The sequence below is a fragment of the Vitis vinifera genome, chromosome 13 (genome assembly GCF_030704535.1).
Source record: "Vitis vinifera cultivar Pinot Noir 40024 chromosome 13, ASM3070453v1".
NCBI lineage: Eukaryota > Viridiplantae > Streptophyta > Magnoliopsida > Vitales > Vitaceae > Vitis > Vitis vinifera.
The window spans coordinates 22091534-22113438 of NC_081817.1; the positions used below are offsets into that span (position 1 = coordinate 22091534).

The following is a 21905-nucleotide window of genomic DNA, read 5'->3' on the forward strand; positions in this document are numbered from 1 at the left end:
GCATCATATGGCTTGGATCTTGTTTAAGTAGGTTCGTTACACTTAGAAGGTGGTCAAATGATATCCGAAAAAATCGAAATCTAAAAATACTAAAAAATTCACAAGGGTACGAAGAATGTGAGGAATCCTCACATTCTTCGTACCCTCCCAAATCGCCACTTCTTTGGACTTTTTAAAATTTTTTGGGGCATCATATGGCTTGGATATTGCTTGAATAGGTTGATTCCACTTTGGCGGTGTTCGAATAAGTCCCGAAAAAATTAAAAGCTAAAAATACTAAAAAATTAGAAAAGGTCCGAACAATGTGAGGAATCCTCACATTCTTCGTACCCTCCCAAATCTTCACTTATTTGAAGTTTTAAAAATTTTTTTGGACTTCATATGCCTTGGATATTGTCTAAATAGGTTGATTCCACTTAGGTGGTGTTCGAATGAGTCCCGGTAAAATTAAACGCCAAAAATATTAAAAAATTAGACAAGGTACGCAGAATGTGAGGAATCCTCACATTCTTCATACTCTCCCAAATCTCCACTTCTTTGAAGTTTTAAAAATTTTTTTGGACTTTATTTGCCTTGGATATTGTTTAAATAGGTTGATTCCACTTAGGCGGTGTTTGAATGAGTCCCGAAAAAATCCAAATCCAAAAATATTATCAAATTGGACGGGGTACGAAGACTGTGAGAAATCCTCACCATTTTCCGCTTGTATGAGGGTGTGAAATGGATTCTTCAAAATTCAAAATGGAAATGTACGAAAAAATATTGTGAGGCGTTTTGATTTCCATATGGTTAGTAATTATACATTTTTCGTATTTTCAATATTTCAACTAATTTTTTTTCTGTAATTCAATTTAAACGCTAAGAAATAATTTGGTCATATATTATCAATTAATAATTAGTACACAATTAATTTAATATAAATTTAATATTTATATTTTATCTCATTTATTTATATTTTTTCTTTTTTTTTTCACTTCATAAACAAATTATATTGCTTTTCACACTTCAAATATTTTTCAAATTTTGTCAACAAATTATTTGATGTTAAAATAAATTATATTTACTTTTCCTTAATTTATAAATTTTATCACCAAATTAGTTTGAATTTTTTTTTATTTAAAATTTAATTATTATCTTGGGTTTAATCACTTTATATTACAAAAAAGAAACTGCTATTTATTTTTTCAAATTTCTCTTTATTTTTCTGTTGCACAAAAAAAATTCCCCAAACAAAATAATTACAATAAACAGGAATTTATAATTGGTTATTGTAATGGATGTAAAAATGTGTGTTGCATGGGATTAATTCCCATGGCAACCGGTTACCAACCTGAAGAATTGGTTTTGTTTACTTTTTTATTATTTTTCCATGCCATGTGTCTTCATCTTGTGAGCCCAAAAAAGTGGGTATGGTACCGAAAAACCACTTTTCGGTACCTTAGCATAACCCTTTTTTTTATGGTCTTTTGACAACAGGACACATCCAATATGTGTACCTTGTTTACAAAATTATTAAAAAAATAAATATGATCTTTTGACAATAAGATTAATGTAGTTTTTTTATATAAGACTATTTTACCTTTCTTCCTTTTATGATAAATTTATAAGATCTTTATATATTTATAAAAAATAGTTAAAGGTATATATATATATATATATATATATATTGTATAATTGCATTATAATTATTTGGTGAAGTGCAATTTCCATTCATATTTAAGAGAACATGTGGAACTGTAAGTAAAAATGTTGCCACTGCCCTTTTATTTTTTTATTTTTTATAGAAATATTTGTTTAAAATAGGATGAAATAATCCTTAAATTGTGAATTTAATTATTTCTATATCTTTACTTCAAAAGTAATATATTTTTTTTCCATAAATGCTCTTTACCATTTCAAGTATTTTCATATAGGTTTTTAAAGAAAGTATTATTTAAAAAAAAAAATAACACGGACATTTTATTAAAATGAGACAAAAAAAAAGCAAAAAGACAAATGGTTAAATTTCAAAAATTAAGTTTTAATTTACCATTTAATCAAATAACCTTTTTATTTTATTTTTATTTTTAATGCTGCAGATTGTAGCCCGTGGGTGGAGTCAAGCCATATATATATATATATATATATATATATATATATATATATATATATATATATATATATATATATATATGCAGTATGCCATTGAGGATGGATGCGGGGTGGAATACAATACAATTGAATCTTGCTGATTTTACCAAGCGATCGAGCATATGGAACCAAACCAACTATGTTGAAACATTGCGAGTTGAGGTTCATCCTGATGGATAGAGCCTTGAGTCTTTCTAATATTATTACGTCTAAAGGTAAAGAATTAAATTATAAAATATAATTTTTTATATTATAAAAATAATAAATAAATGAATAAGTCTTAATTATGTCTAAATCAGTCTCATGATAAAAAATAATTAATCAGCCAATTAGGTTTATTTGTACTTTTATTAACTTTTTTTAAAAAAAAATATTATTATGGCCGGCAAATGTCTTATTGAATAGAATATCTAGGCGCATCCCTCCACAACCCATATGAGAAGGGAGGTGGAAGTCCACCTGAAAAATATAATATAAGTTATAGTCACTGTCACAAAACTTTAATTTGATTCCTACCCTATTATTTTGTACGTTACGACAACCAAAAGAGACGATGCATGAGCCCAAAGTACAGCTGAAATTCATAATTGATTGGCAACCTATCTGTTTCTTCTTCACTTCCTTCTCATCCCTCTCTCCCTCTCTCTCTCTGCATTTTCCCTTCAAAGTTCAGACCAACCATGGAGGTTGTTGGAGAGCTCCTTCTGTAACGCCCAGACATTTTCTTTTAAGGGTAATTTAGGAAATTGTTATTAATAATTAAATTAATCGATTAATTAATTTAATAAAGTGGAAGAGGGGTAAAAGTGTAATTTTACGAATAAATACCCTAGGTATAAATTAGAAATTTTATTCTTTCCCTTTTTTTCTGAATAGAGTTCCTATTCGCAGAATTCCAGAGAACGTAAGGTTGGAGTCAGATTTCAGGGTTGAAGAACAGATCTCTATAGGTAAGATTCTAACCCCTAGTTTAATATTTTAGATTCATTGATTAATTTCAAACGCATTAGATATATTTTTTTTGGAAAACCCCAAATCTAGATTAGGGTTAGATTATTTTTTTAATTCGTTTTAATATCAAATAGTGAAAATTTAATATTTTGATTTTAGTATTGGAATTTGGGAGATCTTAAGTTTTATTAAAATAAAAAAAAATGCTTGGAATATTTCGATTTTAGGTTAGGGTTAAATAAAATAAAAAAAAAAAAAAAAAGGAGAACGCGTGTGCACAACACTGGAAGGAAGGAAGGAAGAAAAAATAAAAAATAAAAAATGGGGGGCGTACGTGTACCGGAAGCAAATGGAAGCCTTTAATATATATATATATATATATATATATATAATGAATACGATGATGGCAATGGAAAAAAAAAAAAAAAAAACACTTGCTTTTTGGTTTGGTGGTTTGGTGTACCCGAGACAACTAGGTAATGGTTTAGTGGCTTTTGAATTGGTTAATTTAAAATAATAATATTTAGTTTTAGATTAATGAATAAGATAATAGTAATAATGATATTTTTTTTTAAATAGAATGAGAGATTTAGCAAAATATATATATATATATATATATATAGAATTTTATAATGAAATAAAATTGTAATTTAATTAAATTAGTAATGTGTTATTAGAAACAAATTGGAAATTTATTAGTTTTATTTAAATAAGGAATAGATTAGTTAAATTATAAATAAATAGTAATAATTGTTTCTCTTATGTTATATTAGGTGAAGAGTAGATTATATTTTTTTTTCAGAATTATTCTTCTCCCAAGCTTTCAAGGACTTCTTTTGAGGTAAGGGAAGTTAATGTAATATTTATAAAATTAAATTATTTTGTACGTTATTTTGAATTGTGGAAAAGAAAATGATATTTTGTTACCATGCATGGATCAAATTGTTTTGCACTAAATGTTATGTTGGAATATTTTGTTTTATTTATGACACAAAATATGGAGATATTATGTTGTGTAAATTTGAATACTTGAACAAAAACATCACTCTGGTTTATTTGGCCCTTGTCAACGGGATATAATAGTTGACTATTCGGCCCTGTCAACGGGATATAATAGTCGACCTTTACATTTCATGGTGGGAATGTAATTGATTTGGACCCCAGCCTCTAGGGGTTTGGTTAGAGGTTACTAGTACTAGTAGTGTTTGGTTCCGTCCACCAGGAACAATTTGAGGCTAGCCACCCATTTGAAAAGTCTCACCTAACTGGGCATTTGATATTTGATAACCAGAGTAATGAAACTTGAATGAATTTGATTGAATCTTATGTGAAAGTGTTTGAATTTGATATGAAATTGGTTGGTTGAATTTTGAATATATTGGTATTTTTGGAACTCTGATATTTGATGAGAAAAAAAAAATTGATATCTCCTATTTGAAATGAAAATATTTGATCCATGAATTGAATTAATATTCCTTATTGGGCTGTGAGCTCATTCCCAATTGTTGAAAATTTTCATGTACTCTTAGTTCGGGTGAGGAGTGATGACTAGGCTGAAGAATGGTCATCATTAGGATTTGACTTAGGATTTTATGTTGGATTTTGTTTAATTGTTAGTTATGTTTATTTGGATCATTTGATATTTGGAAGTTATTTGGAAATTGAATTTTGAGGAATTTAGATTTTGTTCCGCTACTCTGAACAGGTATTTGGTAATTGGTAACATCTAGTTACAATATGATTGTTCGGGTCAGATTATACTTTAAGCCTTCGGGTTTGAGGTGTGAAATGACTGTCACGCCCTTGGAGTGGGTCTTGGGGCGTGACAGAGTGGTATCAGAGCACTAGGTTGTGATCTTGATGGGAACTTGTTTAGTGTACCTTTGGGAATAGATGAGTGACGTATTAGTTTAAGTTTCAACTTCATCTAGTCTGATTCCTTTTATTCCTTACAATTCTGATTTGCTTATTTGACTTTTTAGTGACTAATTTAGTTACACCTATTGCTTTATAGGACACCATGCCACCAAGGAGACCTGCATCTTCCCAAAACAGTCAGGCTAATGATGATGTACCTCCAGTTGAGGGTTTGCCTCCCGTGAGTGCAGAAGGGATCTATAGGTATCTTGGGACACTAGCTGGTTTAGTTGAACGCCAAGCTCGAGCTGTTGGGACTAATGTTTAGGGACAGTCTTCATCTTCTAGGGGTAGCTCTTTTGATGACTTCAAGAAATTGGGTCCTCCTTACTTTTCTGGTGCTACAGATCCCACAGAGGCAAAGGCTTGGATCCTTAAGATGGAGAAATTCTTTGGTGTCATAGATTGCTCTGAGGAGCAAAAAGCCTCTTATGCAGCTTTTATGTTAGATAAAAAGGCAGATCATTGGTGGCGTATGACTAGGAGACTTTTGGAGGATCAGGGACCCATAACATGGAGACAATTTAGGGAGGCTTTCTACAAGAAGTATTTCCCTGACAGTGTTAGGCGGCAGAAGGTGGGAGAGTTTATTCGTTTGGAACAGGGGGATATGACTGTGGCTCAGTATGAGGCCAAATTTACAGAGTTATCACGTTTTTCCCCACAGTTGATTGCTACAGAGGAGGAAAAGGCATTAAAGTTTCAGGATGGGTTGAAGCCTTATTTGAAGAACAAGATATCTATTCTGAAGCTTGGTGTCTATTTAGATGTTGTTGACAAAGCCCTTATAGCAGAGAAAGATAATGAGGAGCTTCATCAGTACAAGGAACAGCAAAGGAAGCGAAATAGGAGTGATGGTGCTCATGGTAATCAAGCACAGCGAAGGTCTACATCAGGAAGAAATCAGAATAAAGGGAAGGCAACGCATAATTTAGATAGGGCTTGTCTTACTTGTGGTAAGAAGCATGGGGTAGGCCATGCTATAGAGAGACTGGAGCTTGCTTTGGTTGTGGGAAGCAAGGACATTTGATCAGAGATTGTCCAGAGAATAGGAAGTTCATCACTGGGAAGCCTAAAGAGGAAAATAAGGAGGATAAACAGAAACCTAAAGCCCAAGGACGGGTGTTTGCTATGACTCATCGAGATGCTCAGGCCACTTCTGATGTGGTGACAGGTACTCTTCGAATCCACACCTTATTTGCTAGAGTCTTGATTGATCTTGGATCAACACACTCTTTTGTTTCAGTATCTTTTGCTGGTTTGTTGGGTTTGCCTATTGCTAGCATGGACTTTGATTTGATTGTTGCTACTCCTGTGGGAGATTCTGTTGTGGCCAGTAGAATGCTTAGAAATTGTATTGTGATGATTGGTTATAAGGAAATGCCAGTTGACTTAGTACTCCTTGACCTTCAGGATTTTGATGTGATTTTGGGGATGGATTGGTTAGCTTCCTACCATGCCTTTGTTGACTGTTTTGAGAAAAGGGTGACGTTTAGTATTCCTGGTCAGCCTAAGTTTAGCTTTGAAGGGAAGCATGTGGACAGACCACTACGTATGATCTTAGCCTTGCGAGCTAGTAGCTTGCTTAAGAAGGGTTGCCAAGGATTTTTGGATAGTGTGGTGAGTAATGAAAGTGATTTGAAGTTGGAAGACATACCCATAGTAAGGGAGTATCCTGATGTCTTTCCAGAGGATTTGCCTGGCTTGCCACTAGAGAGAGAGGTGGAGTCACTATCGATCTGGTACCAGGAACAGGTCCTATGTCTAAGGCCCCATACAGGATGGCTCAATGAGACTTTGCATTGACTATAGGGAGTTGAATAAGGTGACAGTGAGGAATAAGTATCCCCTTCCTCGGATTGATGATTTGTTTATTCAGCTACAAGGTGCTTGTGTGCTCTCTAAGATAGATCTTCGATCGGGTTATCACCAGTTGAGGGTTAGAGGGGTAGATGTACCCAAGACTGCTTTTCGAACTAGGTATGGGCACTATGAGTTTCTTGTTATGCCTTTTGGTTTGACTAATGCACCTGCTGCTTTTATGGACTTGATGAATAGGGTATTCAAACCCTATTTAGATCAGTTTGTGGTGGTTTTTATAGATGACATCTTGGTATACTCAAGAAGTAGAGAGGAGCATGAGGGTCATTTGAGTATTGTATTACAGACCCTTAGAGATAAGCAGTTGTATGCTAAATTGAAGAAGTGTGAGTTTTGGTTAGACCGAATTTCTTTCCTTGGACATGTGGTAAGCAATGATGGCATCTCAGTTGACCCTGACAAGGTAGATGCTGTAGCTAATTGGAGAAGACCTAGTACTGTGACTGAGATTCGAAGTTTCTTGGGACTTGCTGGTTACTATAGGCGGTTTATAGAAGGGTTCTCTAAGATTGCCCTACCTTTAACTAAGTTGACAAAGAAGGGAGTTAAGTTTGAGTGGTATGATGATTGTGAATGTAGCTTCCAAGAGTTGAAGAATAGATTAGTGTCAGCTCCTATTTTGACTATCCCTTCAGGTTCAAGAGGATTTGTGGTGTATAGTGATGCCTCTTATCAGGGTTTAGGTTGTGTTCTTATGCAGCATGGGAGAGTTGTAGCTTATGCTTCTAGACAGTTGAAGCCTTATGAAAGGAACTACCCTACTCATGATTTGGAGTTAGCTGCTGTGGTTTTTGCACTTAAGATTTGGAGACATTTTCTTTTTGGTGAAACTTGTGAGATATTCACAGATCATAAGAGTTTGAAGTATTTATTTTCCCAAAAGGAATTGAACATGAGACAGAGGAGGTGGATTGAACTACTTAAGGACTATGATTGTATTATTCAGTGTCATCCTGGGAAGGCGAATGTTGTAGCTGATGCCTTGAGTAGGAAGTCAGTTGGTTCTCTAGCAGCTATTAGAGGCTGTCAAAGGCAGTTACTTGAAGAGTTGAGGAGTTTACAAGTCCACTTTCGAGTTATGGGCTTAGGAGCACTTGTAGCAAATTTCAGAGTACAACCAGACTTAGTTGGGAGAATTAAGACCCTACAAAAGAATGATTCCCAATTAGTGCAAGTTATGGAGGAGGTTAAGAGGGGCAGTAAGCCTGATTTTGTTTTGTCAGATGATGAGATCTTGAGATTTGGGACTAGACTTTGTGTCCCAAATGATGAAGACTTAAGGAGGGAGCTTTTAGAGGAAGCTCATTGTTCCAAGTTTGCAATCCACCCAGGAGGGACAAAGATGTACAAGGATTTGAGGCAAAACTATTGGTGGTAAGGTATGAAGCGTGATATTGCACAATTTGTGGCTCAGTGTTTAGTGTGTCAACAGGTGAAGGCTGAGTACCAGCGACCGGCAGGGTCTTTGCAGCCACTTGCTATTCCTGAGTGGAAGTGGGAACATATTACCATGGATTTTGTGATAGGATTGCTAAGAACCTTAGGGGGTAATAATGCTATTTGGGTGATTGTTGATCGGTTGACAAAGTCTACTCACTTTTTGCCTATGAAAGTCAACTTTTCTTTAGATCGTTTAGCTTCTCTTTATGTGAAGGAGATTGTGAGAATGCATGGAGTACTAGTTTCTATAGTGTCTGACAGAGATCCTCGTTTCAGTTCTAGATTCTGGCGTAGTCTACAAAAAGCTTTGGGCACTAAGTTGAGTTTTAGTACTGCTTTCCATCCTCAAACTGATGGCCAATCAGAAAGGGTAATTCAGGTTTTGGAAGACTTGTTGAGAGCTTGTATTTTGGACCTGCAAGGTAATTGGGATGATCATTTACCTTTAGTAGAGTTTGCCTATAACAATAGTTTTCAAGCTAGCATTGGGATGACACCTTTTGAGGCATTGTATGGTAGGAAATGTCGATCTCCTATCTGTTGGAATGATGTTGGTGAAAGGAAACTTTTGGGACCTGAACTTGTGCAGTTGACTGTTGAAAAAGTTGCTTTGATTAAAGAAAGATTAAAAGCAGCTCAAAGTAGACATAAGAGTTATGCTGATCATCGTAGGCGAGATTTGGAGTTTGAGGTGGGTGATCATGTGTTCTTGAAAGTTTCACCTATGAAGTCTGTGATGAGATTTGGGAGAAAAGGAAAACTTAGTCCTCGTTTTGTGGGTCCGTTTGAAATATTAGAAAGAGTAGGCACTTTGGCATATAAAGTAGCCTTGCCCCCAAGCCTGTCTAAGGTTCATAATGTGTTTCATGTTTCGACTCTAAGGAAGTATATTTATGATCCTTCTCATGTTGTGGAGTTGGAGCCTATTCAAATTTTTGAGGACTTGACCTATGAAGAGGTACCCGTTCAAATTGTGGATGTGATGGATAAGGTACTACGACATGCTGTTGTCAAGTTGGTAAAGGTCCAGTGGAGCAATCATAGTATCTGAGAGGCCACTTGGGAGTTAGAAGAAGAGATGAGAGAAAAGCATCCTCAATTATTCCAAGACTCAGGTATGTCAAGTTTAGAGGACTAAACTTTTGTTAAGGAGGGGAGGATGTAACGCCCAGACATTTTCTTTTAAGGGTAATTTAGGAAATTGTTATTAATAATTAAATTAATCGATTAATTAATTTAATAAAGTGGAAGAGGGGTAAAAGTGTAATTTTACGAATAAATACCCTAGGTATAAATTAGAAATTTTATTCTTTCCCTTTTTTTCTGAATAGAGTTCCTATTCGCAGAATTCCAGAGAACGTAAGGTTGGAGTCAGATTTCAGGGTTGAAGAACAGATCTCTATAGGTAAGATTCTAACCCCTAGTTTAATATTTTAGATTCATTGATTAATTTCAAACGCATTAGATATATTTTTTTTGGAAAACCCCAAATCTAGATTAGGGTTAGATTATTTTTTTAATTCGTTTTAATATCAAATAGTGAAAATTTAATATTTTGATTTTAGTATTGGAATTTGGGAGATCTTAAGTTTTATTAAAATAAAAAAAAATGCTTGGAATATTTCGATTTTAGGTTAGGGTTAAATAAAAAAAAAAAAAAAAAAGGGAGAACGCGTGTGCACAACACTGGAAGGAAGGAAGGAAGAAAAAAAAAATAAAATAAAAAAATGGGGGGCGTACGTGTACCGGAAGCAAATGGAAGCCTTTAATATATATATATATATATATATATATATATATATATATATATATATATATATATATATATATAATGAATATGATGATGGCAATGGAAAAAAAAAAAAAAACACTTGCTTTTTGGTTTGGTGGTTTGGTGTACCCGAGACAACTAGGTAATGGTTTAGTGGCTTTTGAATTGGTTAATTTAAAATAATAATATTTAGTTTTAGATTAATGAATAAGATAATAGTAATAATGGTATTTTTTTTTAAATAGAATGAGAGATTTAGCAAAATATATATATATATAGAATTTTATAATGAAATAAAATTGTAATTTAATTAAATTAGTAATGTGTTATTAGAAACAAATTGGAAATTTATTAGTTTTATTTAAATAAGGAATAGATTAGTTAAATTATAAATAAATAGTAATAATTGTTTCTCTTATGTTATATTAGGTGAAGAGTAGATTATATTTTTTTTTTCAGAATTATTCTTCTCCCAAGCTTTCAAGGACTTCTTTTGAGGTAAGGGAAGTTAATGTAATATTTATAAAATTAAATTATTTTGTACGTTATTTTGAATTGTGGAAAAGAAAATGATATTTTGTTACCATGCATGGATCAAATTGTTTTGCACTGAATGTTATGTTGGAATATTTTGTTTTATTTATGACACAAAATATGGAGATATTATGTTGTGTAAATTTGAATACTTGAACAAAAACATCACTCTGGTTTATTTGGCCCTTGTCAACGGGATATAATAGTTGACTATTCGGCCCTGTCAACGGGATATAATAGTCGACCTTTACATTTCATGGTGGGAATGTAATTGATTTGGACCCCAGCCTCTAGGGGTTTGGTTAGAGGTTACTAGTACTAGTAGTGTTTGGTTCCGTCCACCAGGAACAATTTGAGGCTAGCCACCCATTGAAAAGTCTCACCTAACTGGGCATTTGATATTTGATAACCAGAGTAATGAAACTTGAATGAATTTGATTGAATCTTATGTGAAAGTGTTTGAATTTGATATGAAATTGGTTGGTTGAATTTTGAATATATTGGTATTTTTGGAACTCTGATATTTGATGAGAAAAAAAAAAATTGATATCTCCTATTTGAAATGAAAATATTTGATCCATGAATTGAATTAATATTCCTTATTGGGCTGTGAGCTCATTCCCAATTGTTGAAAATTTTCAGGTACTCTTAGTTCGGGTGAGGAGTGATGACTAGGCTGAAGAATGGTCATCATTAGGATTTGACTTAGGATTTTATGTTGGATTTTGTTTAACTGTTAGTTATGTTTATTTGGATCATTTGATATTTGGAAGTTATTTGGAAATTGAATTTTGAGGAATTTAGATTTTGTTCCGCTACTCTGAACAGGTATTTGGTAATTGGTAATATCTAGTTACAATATGATTGTTCGGGTCAAATTATACTTTAAGCCTTCGGGTTTGAGGTGTGAAATGACCGTCACGCCCTTGGAGTGGGTCTTGGGGCGTGACACCTTCTTTCTGCCGCCTTTCAAGTGCTGTTTAATAAGTTGGCCTCCTCTGATCTCCTCACCTTTGCCCGCCAAGAACACATTCATTCTCAACTCAAAAAGTGGGAGACCCAACTCTTCAATATTCGTGAAGTGCTCAACGACGCCGAGGATAAGCAGATTGCAACTTCCTCTGTCAAACTCTGGCTTGCTGAGCTCAGGATCTTGGCCTATGACATGGAGGACATCCTCGACGAGTTCAACACCGAAATGCTGCGACGCAAGCTGGCAGTGCAACCTCAGGCCGCCGTCGCCGCCACCACCAGCAAGGTATGGAGTCTCATCCCTACTTGCTGTACTAGTTTCACTCCCAGTCATGTTACTTTTAATGTTAGCATGGGGTCCAAGATCAAGGATATCACCAGCCGCTTGGAAGATATTTCCACTCGCAAAGCCCAACTGGGTTTGGAAAAGGTTGCAGGAACAACAACTACTACTTGGAAAAGAACACCCACCACATCTTTGTTTAATGAACCACAAGTTCATGGCAGAGATGATGACAAAAACAAGATCGTAGATTTGCTGCTCAGCGATGAATCTGCTGTTGTCCCCATCATTGGTATGGGTGGGTTGGGTAAAACCACATTGGCTAGATTTGCTTATAACGATGACGCGGTGGTGAAGCATTTTAGTCCAAGAGCATGGGTTTGTGTGTCTGATGAGTTTGATGTGGTGAAAATAACGAAGGCTATTCTCGGCGCCATCTCTCAACTGAGCAACGATTCCAACGATTTCAATAAACTCCAAGTTGAATTAAGCCAATCATTAGCTGGAAAAAGGTTTTTGCTTGTCCTGGATGATGTTTGGAACAAGAACTATGAAGATTGGAATAACTTGCGATCCCCTTTCAAGGGAGGGGCTAAAGGAAGTAAAGTCATAGTAACCACACGCAATACACATGTGGCATTAATGATGGAACCATCTGTTACCTACCACCACTCTCTTAAGCCTTTATCATATGATGACTGTTGGTCGGTATTTGTACAGCATGCATTTGAAAACAGAGACATCCAAGAACATCCGAATTTAAAATCAATAGGCAAGAAGATTGTTGAAAAGTGCGATGGCTTGCCGTTAGCAGCAAAGGTGCTTGGTGGTCTCTTACGCTCTAAACACCGAGACGATGAATGGGAGCATATATTGAATAGCAAAATTTGGATTTTACCGGATACCGAATGTGGCATCATTCCTGCATTGAGGTTGAGTTATCATCATCTTCCAGCGCAATTAAAAAGATGCTTTGTTTATTGCGCAACATTTCCTCAAGACTACGAATTTAAGGAAACTGAGCTAATCTTGTTATGGATGGCGGAGGGATTAATTCAACCATTGGAAGGAAATAAGCAAATGGAAGATTTAGGTGCTGAGTACTTTCGTGAATTGGTGTCAAGGTCATTTTTCCAACAGTCTGGAAATGGTGGATCACAATTCGTCATGCACGACCTCATTAGTGATCTTGCTCAATCAGTTGCTGGACAACTATGTTTCAATTTGGAGGATAAGTTGAAGCATGATAAGAACCATATCATTTTACAAGACACTCGCCATGTGTCATACAATCGTTATCGTCTTGAGATCTTTAAAAAATTTGAAGCTCTCAACGAAGTGGAGAAGTTACGAACATTTATAGCGTTACCAATTTATGGTAGACCTCTTTGGTGTAGCTTAACTAGTATGGTGTTTAGTTGCTTGTTCCCCAAACTAAGATATTTAAGAGTGCTATCTTTGAGTGGGTATTTTATAAAAGAGTTACTAAACTCAGTAGGAGATTTAAAGCATTTACGGTATCTTAATTTGTCCAGAACTGAAATTGAAAGGCTATCAGAATCGATAAGTGAGCTCTACAATTTACAAGCACTAATATTGCGTGAATGCCGTTCTCTTAGAATGCTACCTACGAGCATTGGGAATTTGGTTGATCTTCGACATCTGGATATTACCGATACACTGAGCTTAAAAAAGATGCCTCCGCACTTAGGTAACTTGGTAAATTTGCAAACACTACCAAAGTTTATCGTGGAGAAAAATAATAGCTCGTCAAGTATAAAAGAATTGAAGAAGTTGTCGAATATTAGAGGGACACTTTCCATTTTAGGGTTGCATAATGTGGCGGATGCTCAAGATGCAATGGATGTGGATTTGAAGGGGAAGCATAACATTAAAGATTTAACAATGGAATGGGGCAATGATTTTGATGATACTCGCAATGAACAGAATGAAATGCAAGTTTTGGAGTTGCTTCAACCCCATAAAAATCTGGAAAAACTCACCATCTCATTTTATGGTGGAGGAATATTCCCAAGTTGGATGAGGAACCCTTCATTCTCACTGATGGTGCAGTTGTGTCTCAAAGGTTGCAGAAACTGCACACTGTTACCATCTCTTGGGCAATTGTCCTCGCTCAAAAACTTGCGCATTGAAGGAATGAGTGGAATAAAAAATATAGATGTTGAGTTTTACGGGCAGAATGTGGAGTCTTTTCAATCGTTGGAGTCTCTAACCTTTTCGGATATGCCAGAGTGGGAAGAATGGCGTTCTCCCAGTTTCATTGATGATGAAAGATTATTTCCTCGCCTCCGTGAGCTTATGATGACGCAATGTCCAAAGTTGATTCCTCCGCTTCCAAAAGTTTTATCTCTCCATGAATTAAAATTAATAGCATGTAACGAAGTAGTGTTGGGCAGAATTGGAGTTGATTTCAACTCCCTTGCAGCTTTAGAAATTAGAGATTGCAAAGAGGTTAGATGGTTGAGATTAGAAAAGCTTGGCGGGCTGAAGCGTTTAAGGGTGTGTGGATGTGATGGACTCGTATCCTTGGAGGAGCCAGCTCTACCATGCAGTCTTGACTATCTGGAAATAGAAGGGTGTGAAAATCTTGAGAAGCTGCCAAATGAATTGCAAAGTCTCAGGTCAGCAACTGAGTTAGTAATCCGAAAGTGTCCGAAGCTTATGAACATTCTGGAGAAAGGGTGGCCGCCCATGCTAAGGAAACTTGAAGTGTATAATTGTGAGGGTATCAAGGCACTACCAGGTGATTGGATGATGATGAGGATGGATGGTGACAACACCAACTCCTCATGTGTCCTTGAAAGAGTGCAAATTATGAGGTGTCCATCTCTCCTTTTCTTTCCAAAAGGTGAATTACCCACCTCACTTAAACAACTGATAATTGAAGATTGTGAAAATGTCAAGTCCCTACCGGAGGGTATTATGCGCAATTGCAATCTCGAGCAGTTGAATATCGAGGGATGTTCATCTCTGACCTCATTTCCAAGTGGTGAGTTACCCTCCACCCTTAAGCACCTCGTCATTTGGAATTGTGGGAATCTGGAATTGCTGCCGGATCACATGCCCAACCTCACATATCTTAATATTAAGGGATGTAAGGGTCTCAAACATCATCACTTGCAAAACCTCACTTCTCTTGAATATCTGAAAATACGTGGATGTCCGAGTCTAGAGTCATTTCCGGAAGGGGGTTTGGGTTTCGCCCCCAACTTGAGAGATGTTGACATTACCGATTGTGAGAATCTGAAGACGCCTCTGTCAGAGTGGGGACTCAACAGGCTCCTCTCTCTCAAAAACCTCACCATTGCTCCAGGTGGATATCAAAATGTGGTTTCATTTTCACATGATCATGATGACTGCCACCTTCGTCTTCCTACATCTCTCACCCGTCTTCACATTGGAGATTTCCAGAATCTGGAATCCATGGCCTCCCTGCCTCTCCCGACCCTCATTTCCCTTGAAGATCTTTGTATCTCGGATTGTCCAAAGCTCCAGCAGTTTTTGCCAAAGGAAGGGCTGCCAGCAACACTCGGATATATTGAGATCCAGGGTTGTCCTATCATAGAAAAGAGGTGCTTAAAGGGCAGAGGAAAAGATTGGCCCCACGTTGCCCACATCCCCGCCATTCATATAGGCGGCAATTGAGACCTTCACTCAATTTTCTCTCTGCAAAACAAATAAGAGCAGACGTTATTCAACCAGGTCCTTCCCATTTTCAACACTCAACAAAAAATCTTACTCTTTCGATTTCTAATTACAAATGTCACCGCATATAATTTTCCTGCAATACTTTTTATTCTTTAATTTATTCTTTCACTTTGTTTTATTTATTTATTTATTTATTTGAACTTCGATTGGGAGATGCTTTTGACAGAATTTACAGGCATTATGGACCACAATTATTCATTCAACTTGAATTTCAATTTTCTGCATAATTGGAACACAACTAATAAATACTAATACAAAAATGCTAAATCTTAACATTTTTTCCCTCATTAGACATGTACTCAAAGTAAAATGTTTTTTGGCCTTTAATCTATTCATGATAACACCATATTTATTTCTTCTTTGGAATTTGTAGGTCTATCCAATTGAATTTGGACTTCATGTTGGAGACTCTTAAGTTTGGAGTGAATCTTGTGTGGACACTTGCTATTTCTCGGTTGTTTATCTTCTTTACAAAGCAATGTTTACAGTGCAATGAGTGAATCAAGGGTAACCCAGTGAGAATAAGGTGGGCTACTTTTCATTTGTTTATTTTATACATTTAATTAGTTTTGTTTTACTTTTTCCATAATGATCATCCAAAGTTTCATCATTGTGACTCAGGTTATTTTCTTGAAAACTTGTTGCAGAAAGAGTTGTTGTAGTAGCCTTATGCTGCTAATGCTATAGTTTACCATCGAAGCTAAGAAGTCTTGTGCTAAGTGATTGTATCTGAAGAAACCACCTACAAGAATGATTTTGTTTCTGGGATTTGATGGAAGTTGATGACTATTTAGTTATTGTTCAAACTTCTGTGAATATCCAAAAAGTCACACATTTTGGCCATTCATCTGATTTTGACTCTGTTTGCTCTGTTTTGAATACTTGAGAAGGCCACACAACAACAGTAGTTCTCCTTAATACTGAGAGATTAAGTTCTATTCGCTTTTGATGTTGCTCGAGAGAGTTGAGTTACAACTGAATTTTGAAAATCTTCAAGATTCTGGTTGTAAGCAAATAGAGTTGTTTTAAGGAAAGTTATATGTTACAAATCGGTACCTTAAAGCGTTTCACAGTTGGGTCTTTAGCAATGGGAAGTTTAACTGGATGCCTTCGTAGACTCTTGCATCTTATTGAACCCCATATCTGATGACAAGTACATGCAGAAGTAGAGCCATCCATTCCCTCTCTTATATGTAATCAGGTATATTATTGGCAATGTAAAACTCTTACCTTTTTCAATATTAAAGTGATTCTCTGCAGTTCATCGATACATGTAGGATTAGCAGAAGGAAATAATCTCCTAACAAAAACATAATTGTTAATAACTCATGTACGTGGTGTGTTTTTCAATTTGGCTAATAAAATGACATTGTTACTTCCAAATTCAATTTCATTTAGGCTTCAGTCCTTTTTATGCAGTTTGTGGGCTGGTACAAGGTAGTAGGTTCAAGGACTAAAGGATCTCCCAAGTTTGCAGCTCTCTTGAAGCATTATAGGTTGAGAAGGATCCTAGGCTTTGACATTGCTTAATTTCTAGAGGAAGACCAAAAGGCAATCTTAAATATAGGTGCTTTCAAGAGAAAGGAGAAGATTATAGTGATGATGACCACATCTGACCACATCCCCTATGTATGCATTAAGAATCCTAGTTTCTCTTCATGGAAGTCTAAGCAGAGATGATCTCATAGAATATAATTCTTACCTTATCTGGTATGAAACTTGCCACTTCTTTCATATTCATTGAATCACCTACTGTACATGAAAGTTGAAAAAGAGGAAAAGGTGGAACCCAGGGCATCTTTTTCACTTTTGTGTTGAATCTTGGGCAATATTTGTTTATTGGAAATATATATTAATTTATGTTTCATCCTACCAATATCTTCTGTATCCCCTGCGAGGAAACTAATGGCGTCCTTGATGATAAAGTTTATTTATTTATTTTTTTCTGATTTTGAAATTTATCTGCTTGCATTTGATAATAAGGAATGCTTTCTAATAATTGACTTTGTCTTGTATGTTAATATTGCAGGAAACCGATCTTATTTTATTCAAAATTGGGAGAGATTTTTCCACCGACTTGAAAATTTGGCCTGCAGAAAGGGAGGTGGGCAGTGTTGATTTTCTCAAACTTCTGAATTAATCATGTTATGCAACATTCTGGCAAATTTTGTAATGCTTTCCAACTGGTTGCAATGTATTGTTTTTCATCTTATCTGTTTAGGATTAATTACATCACTTTCTTTCCTTTTCTTATCTCTTGAAGGCTATGGATCAAGGAGTTGCTAAAGTTTTTTATTTGTTATAGGAAAAGGTGTTTGCTTGCTCTTGTTCTTCTAAAATACATTTTCTTTGAAATGATAGTTTACTCGGTCACCATTAAAGAAATATTAGCAGAGACCATTTTCCCTCCTTATATTCACCATTTAGAACACACATGTCCTATCTTATCTGTTATGCCACTTCTTACTTTTCATGTTCATCAAATTCTCCGATGTAAATTTAGGACGAAAAGGAGAAAAATAGGAAGGTCAAAGAAGTTCAAAATTTCCTAACCATGGGCTCAAGAAGTTATTCCAGGTAAATTCTTTCATACACAATTAATTTCCTTTACATGTTTCCAATGTATTTAATCTCAACAAGCATCCTTATGGAAACTATCTTTGTATGACAATGTGCAACCAAATATATGTGCAACTCCTACTAAACTAATAACAGTGTGCAACTTATTTTTTTGGGCCTTTTTCAGGTAACTGTGAACATTGATTTGCAAAGTAATCTGTCCAAGATATTAATTTTTCAAGTGATTAATAGACAGTGCTAAATTTTGAAGTCACCCCTTCTTTGCTTTCTAGGCTAAAAAGCTTGTTTTTTATGTAGTATATCTTTATTAGCATCTTATTCTCATCTTAGCTACTCATTACATTTTTCTTTCAACAATTTGACAGAAGGGTGGGTTTTCAAAATAGTATGGGATTGACATTCTCTTTATACGGAACAAATGGCTTTCCTATAAGATTTTATTCCCTTTTTAATCTCCTACAACACGCAAATAATAAAATTATGTGGACTAGCTTCTTTGCCTTTAATCTCCATTCTTTTGTTTTTAATGTTTTCATACTTGTACATCATTCCCTCTATATTTTCACTAATGCAGGGTGCACCATACTTACAACTACAAATTCTTTTGGACTTGAAGAAATATAATCCACATACTTCTTAAACTGCAGTAAGCTTTCAGCAAAATTGAACTTGTGAAGTTTCTTTGTTATTATATCTTGTCATGGCATTTATCCTCTGTCATTAGTATTATGACTGAACTCAAATAATTACCCCCCTCTTTGTTTCAGAAGACTCTAGAATTGGAAGATATAACACTTTCATCTTGCCATCAGCAAAGACGATGAACAAACAGTTTTTATCAACAAATTTTTCTTAGTTATGACAAAATAACTTTTTTCTTTTTAAATTTAATAATGTACTGGAATTTATAGTAACAACTAATGACTCCATCTTTTTTCTCTGGGGCATGCAAGTTTGTCAAAAGAACGGATTACCATATTTTTATTGTATCAGCTACTGTTCTCTTAACTGCATTGTTTTCTACAAGGTTAATGTTACTTTCTTATGTTTATTGATATTTTTACTGATAATTATTTTCCCATTTTCATTTGTTCATTAATCCTTTCACTGATAGAATCTTTTCCTCTTTTTATAGTTATCATATAAAATTTCCATCTTTAGGACTTATGTTATTCTAAACCACTCACTGCAGATGGTCTCTGCCATTAGTCTCATGTAGGATGCATGGTCTCATGAGCTTTTCGAGTTAAAGGCTAGGTATACATTATTCTAAAGGATCCACTTTTTTGAAATTGAAAGGAGTCCATGGGCTTAATATGCTGGGTGAATGATGCATGATGTTTCTTTTTTTTTCATGTTGTTTCAGAGAGAAAAGTTCACCTCTTTCTTAAGGTGCTTAAGATTCTAGACTGCAACTAACATGAAGGCCCTGCAGTGTGATAGAAGGATTCTCAACTTTTCTTAGGGTGCCTCTACCACCTTTTGCATCTAACTGAAACTCCTATCAGTAAGAACCACAGGTAGAACTGTCCATTCTCACCTTAGATGCAAGCAGGTGCACCTATTCATGATATACAAATTTTATCCTCTTTAGTATTAGTTTCAGGACTTTGTGTTAAGTAGAAGATAATGCAAATGGAATCCAAATTAAAGTCACTTCCAAAGGCTGACTGCTGAAACATGGGAATGTTTTATATCATGCTTCGTTTTATAGTAATTTTTCTTATTGAAACTATATTCCTTTCATTTAGTTAAGCTGCAGCATTTTTTATTTTACAGGGTCTCAAAGAATTGCACCTTGATATTCTCTTCTAAACTATGTATAGATGCGCATGTATATTGAATACATGTGTTGTTGATATATATATATATATATATAAATATCTTTAATTGTCAATCGCCAAAATTTCTACTTTTCATGTTCATCACATTCCCTGAAAAAGAAAAAAAAAAATCAATTTTTGAATTGAACATGGTGTTTTGGTGATGTGCACTTCCTATTCATATGTAAGAGATCATATGACAGAATTATGGGACCATAAGTGAAAATGCTGCTTGTGTGAATCTGTTTTTTCTTTTCTTTTTATGTTGTAGGCCATGACTGGAGTGAAGCCATATATATGCAGTATGCCATTGAGAATGGATGAGGGATGGAATACAATCCAGTTGAATCTTGCTGATTTTATCAGAAGAGCATATGGAACAGACCATGTTGAGACATTGTTAGTCCAGATTCATGCAAATTGCCAGCTGAGATGAATTTATTTCTCTGACCCCCTTTGCTCGGAAGAACTCCCACCAGAATTCAAACTGTATCTCCCAATGCAGGTACCATAGCCAATCACCTGGTCAAATAACTATAAAATTGGATTCTACTTGCTTTTCATTTGCTGTCAATAACCATAAATCACTTTTGTTGCAGAAAGCATGATGGGGTTCGTGGCACAGTAAGCTAAGGGACTTGTGCTGCCCATGTTTTCAGAACACAGTATCTTCAAAATTCGGAATGTGTTTCTTCACCAAGGGATGGCATTTAATCCTGCTGAGATGAACACCATCGTTTCTACTTGCTTGATACTTGTTTAAAATATTACCATTTTAGGATTTCATGAAGTGAATATATCTTATTTCGTCAAGCTCATTTTGTGGGTGGAATGGGGATTTCATGATTTGAGTATTTATATTTCAATGGATGTGTTGTTGTAGTGGTGAAACTTCTTCATAACACAAGGCTGTGTTTTGAGAAAGGAATCAAATGCTTTTGCAAAGTTTGGAATTAATGTTACAAAGAAATGTTCCTAAAAAATTGTGACGATATTATTGCATTTATCAGTGATATAATGCTTACTGCCTTGTTTAGTAAAGAGAGATAAACAGCTAGCACTGTAATTTTGGCTTTGGGTCAGCTACTAAGGCCAGTCCAGAAAGCCGGTCCTGCATGTCTCAGCCAACTGCATCTAAATCAACCTCTGCATCTGTCTCCCCATCTATCATTCCAGCCTCTGCTTCAGCATCTGCTTCTGACTGCCCTGCCTCCTGACCTGCATCGGTGTCAGAGCTTTGCTTCTGATTTTCATCTGCTGTTGGAGTTGTGGCTGTGACATCAGTGTCCATTGGTGCCGCTGAGGCTTCAAGATCAACTCTGGTTCCCTCCCCATCAATCTCACTTGCAGGTGTTGCGATCTTGCAATAACAATAAAACAAAACATCTAAAAACCACCAAAAAGGCAAAAAAATGACCATACAAACTTTCAATCCCGGAGGTAATTCTTTGTAAGGCAATACACTAATACAGAATCCACTAAAATTTCTGAAAATTGATGCATATAGCCTCTTAAAACAAAATTCTAGCAGCTAAATTTTAGAAAAGGTGGCCAACTGTATTCTTACAAGTTATGATTCAAAAAGGGCAGGTAATACAGGAGGAAGCAGAGAGATATAAAGGTTGACACTCCATAATTCAAGGAAGGCTTAACTCATAAAATTAACATTCCTTGAACGGTTGAACTTATACCTTACCTATCTTAAACTCTCAAAACTTACCAAATCAAAGATGATCTATCCTGAAGTTTAAAACACAGCAAGGTTCTTTTTTGAGAACCACAATCACAAGGAATAAATAAATGAGTTGGCAATCTTACTGCAGATCCCGGCAAATCTACCATATGACCATAACTAGTACAAAATATGCCCAAATTGGTACCAATATTTATACTT

General features: G+C 35.4%; 2 protein-coding genes and 1 long non-coding RNA gene across 16 annotated transcripts in view; 1 reads left to right on the forward strand and 2 right to left on the reverse strand.

The window, feature by feature from the left end:
* Positions 1-2620: 2620 nt before the first annotated feature.
* LOC109123735 (uncharacterized) lies at positions 2621-11688 on the reverse strand. The gene is made up of 2 exons (XR_002031526.1): positions 11577-11688; positions 2621-2831 (listed from the first exon to the last, which is right to left on the reverse strand). It is a non-coding gene; the product is annotated as an uncharacterized LOC109123735 (long non-coding RNA).
* LOC104881264 (putative disease resistance protein At3g14460) lies at positions 11592-20865 on the forward strand. 12 transcript variants are annotated; one of them, XM_059741436.1, is made up of 9 exons: positions 11592-15602; positions 15982-16134; positions 16256-17318; positions 17638-17712; positions 18112-18185; positions 18763-18834; positions 19381-19743; positions 20283-20516; positions 20611-20865. In XM_059741436.1, the coding sequence occupies exon 1, from the start codon at positions 11790-11792 to the stop codon at positions 15543-15545; it is 3756 nt and encodes a 1251-aa protein (XP_059597419.1). In that variant the 5' UTR covers positions 11592-11789; the 3' UTR covers positions 15546-15602; positions 15982-16134; positions 16256-17318; positions 17638-17712; positions 18112-18185; positions 18763-18834; positions 19381-19743; positions 20283-20516; positions 20611-20865. The 12 variants fall into 12 exon arrangements, with proteins under 12 accessions (XP_059597419.1, XP_059597420.1, XP_059597415.1 ...); XM_059741437.1 differs by having other exon boundaries at positions 16256-16809; positions 17028-17318; positions 18112-18834; XM_010660774.3 differs by having other exon boundaries at positions 11593-15213; positions 15312-15602; positions 18112-18834.
* Positions 20866-20925: 60 nt separating this feature from the next.
* The window catches only part of LOC100250474 (THO complex subunit 1), a 100835-nt gene continuing 99855 nt past the window's right edge, over positions 20926-21905 (reverse strand). For all 3 annotated transcript variants that reach the window (XM_010660775.3, XM_019224377.2, XM_010660778.3), the window contains one exon: positions 20926-21371. In XM_010660775.3, coding sequence (XP_010659077.1) covers positions 21132-21371 — 240 coding nt within the window. In that variant the 3' untranslated portion in view covers positions 20926-21131. The remainder of the gene's footprint in view (positions 21372-21905) is intronic.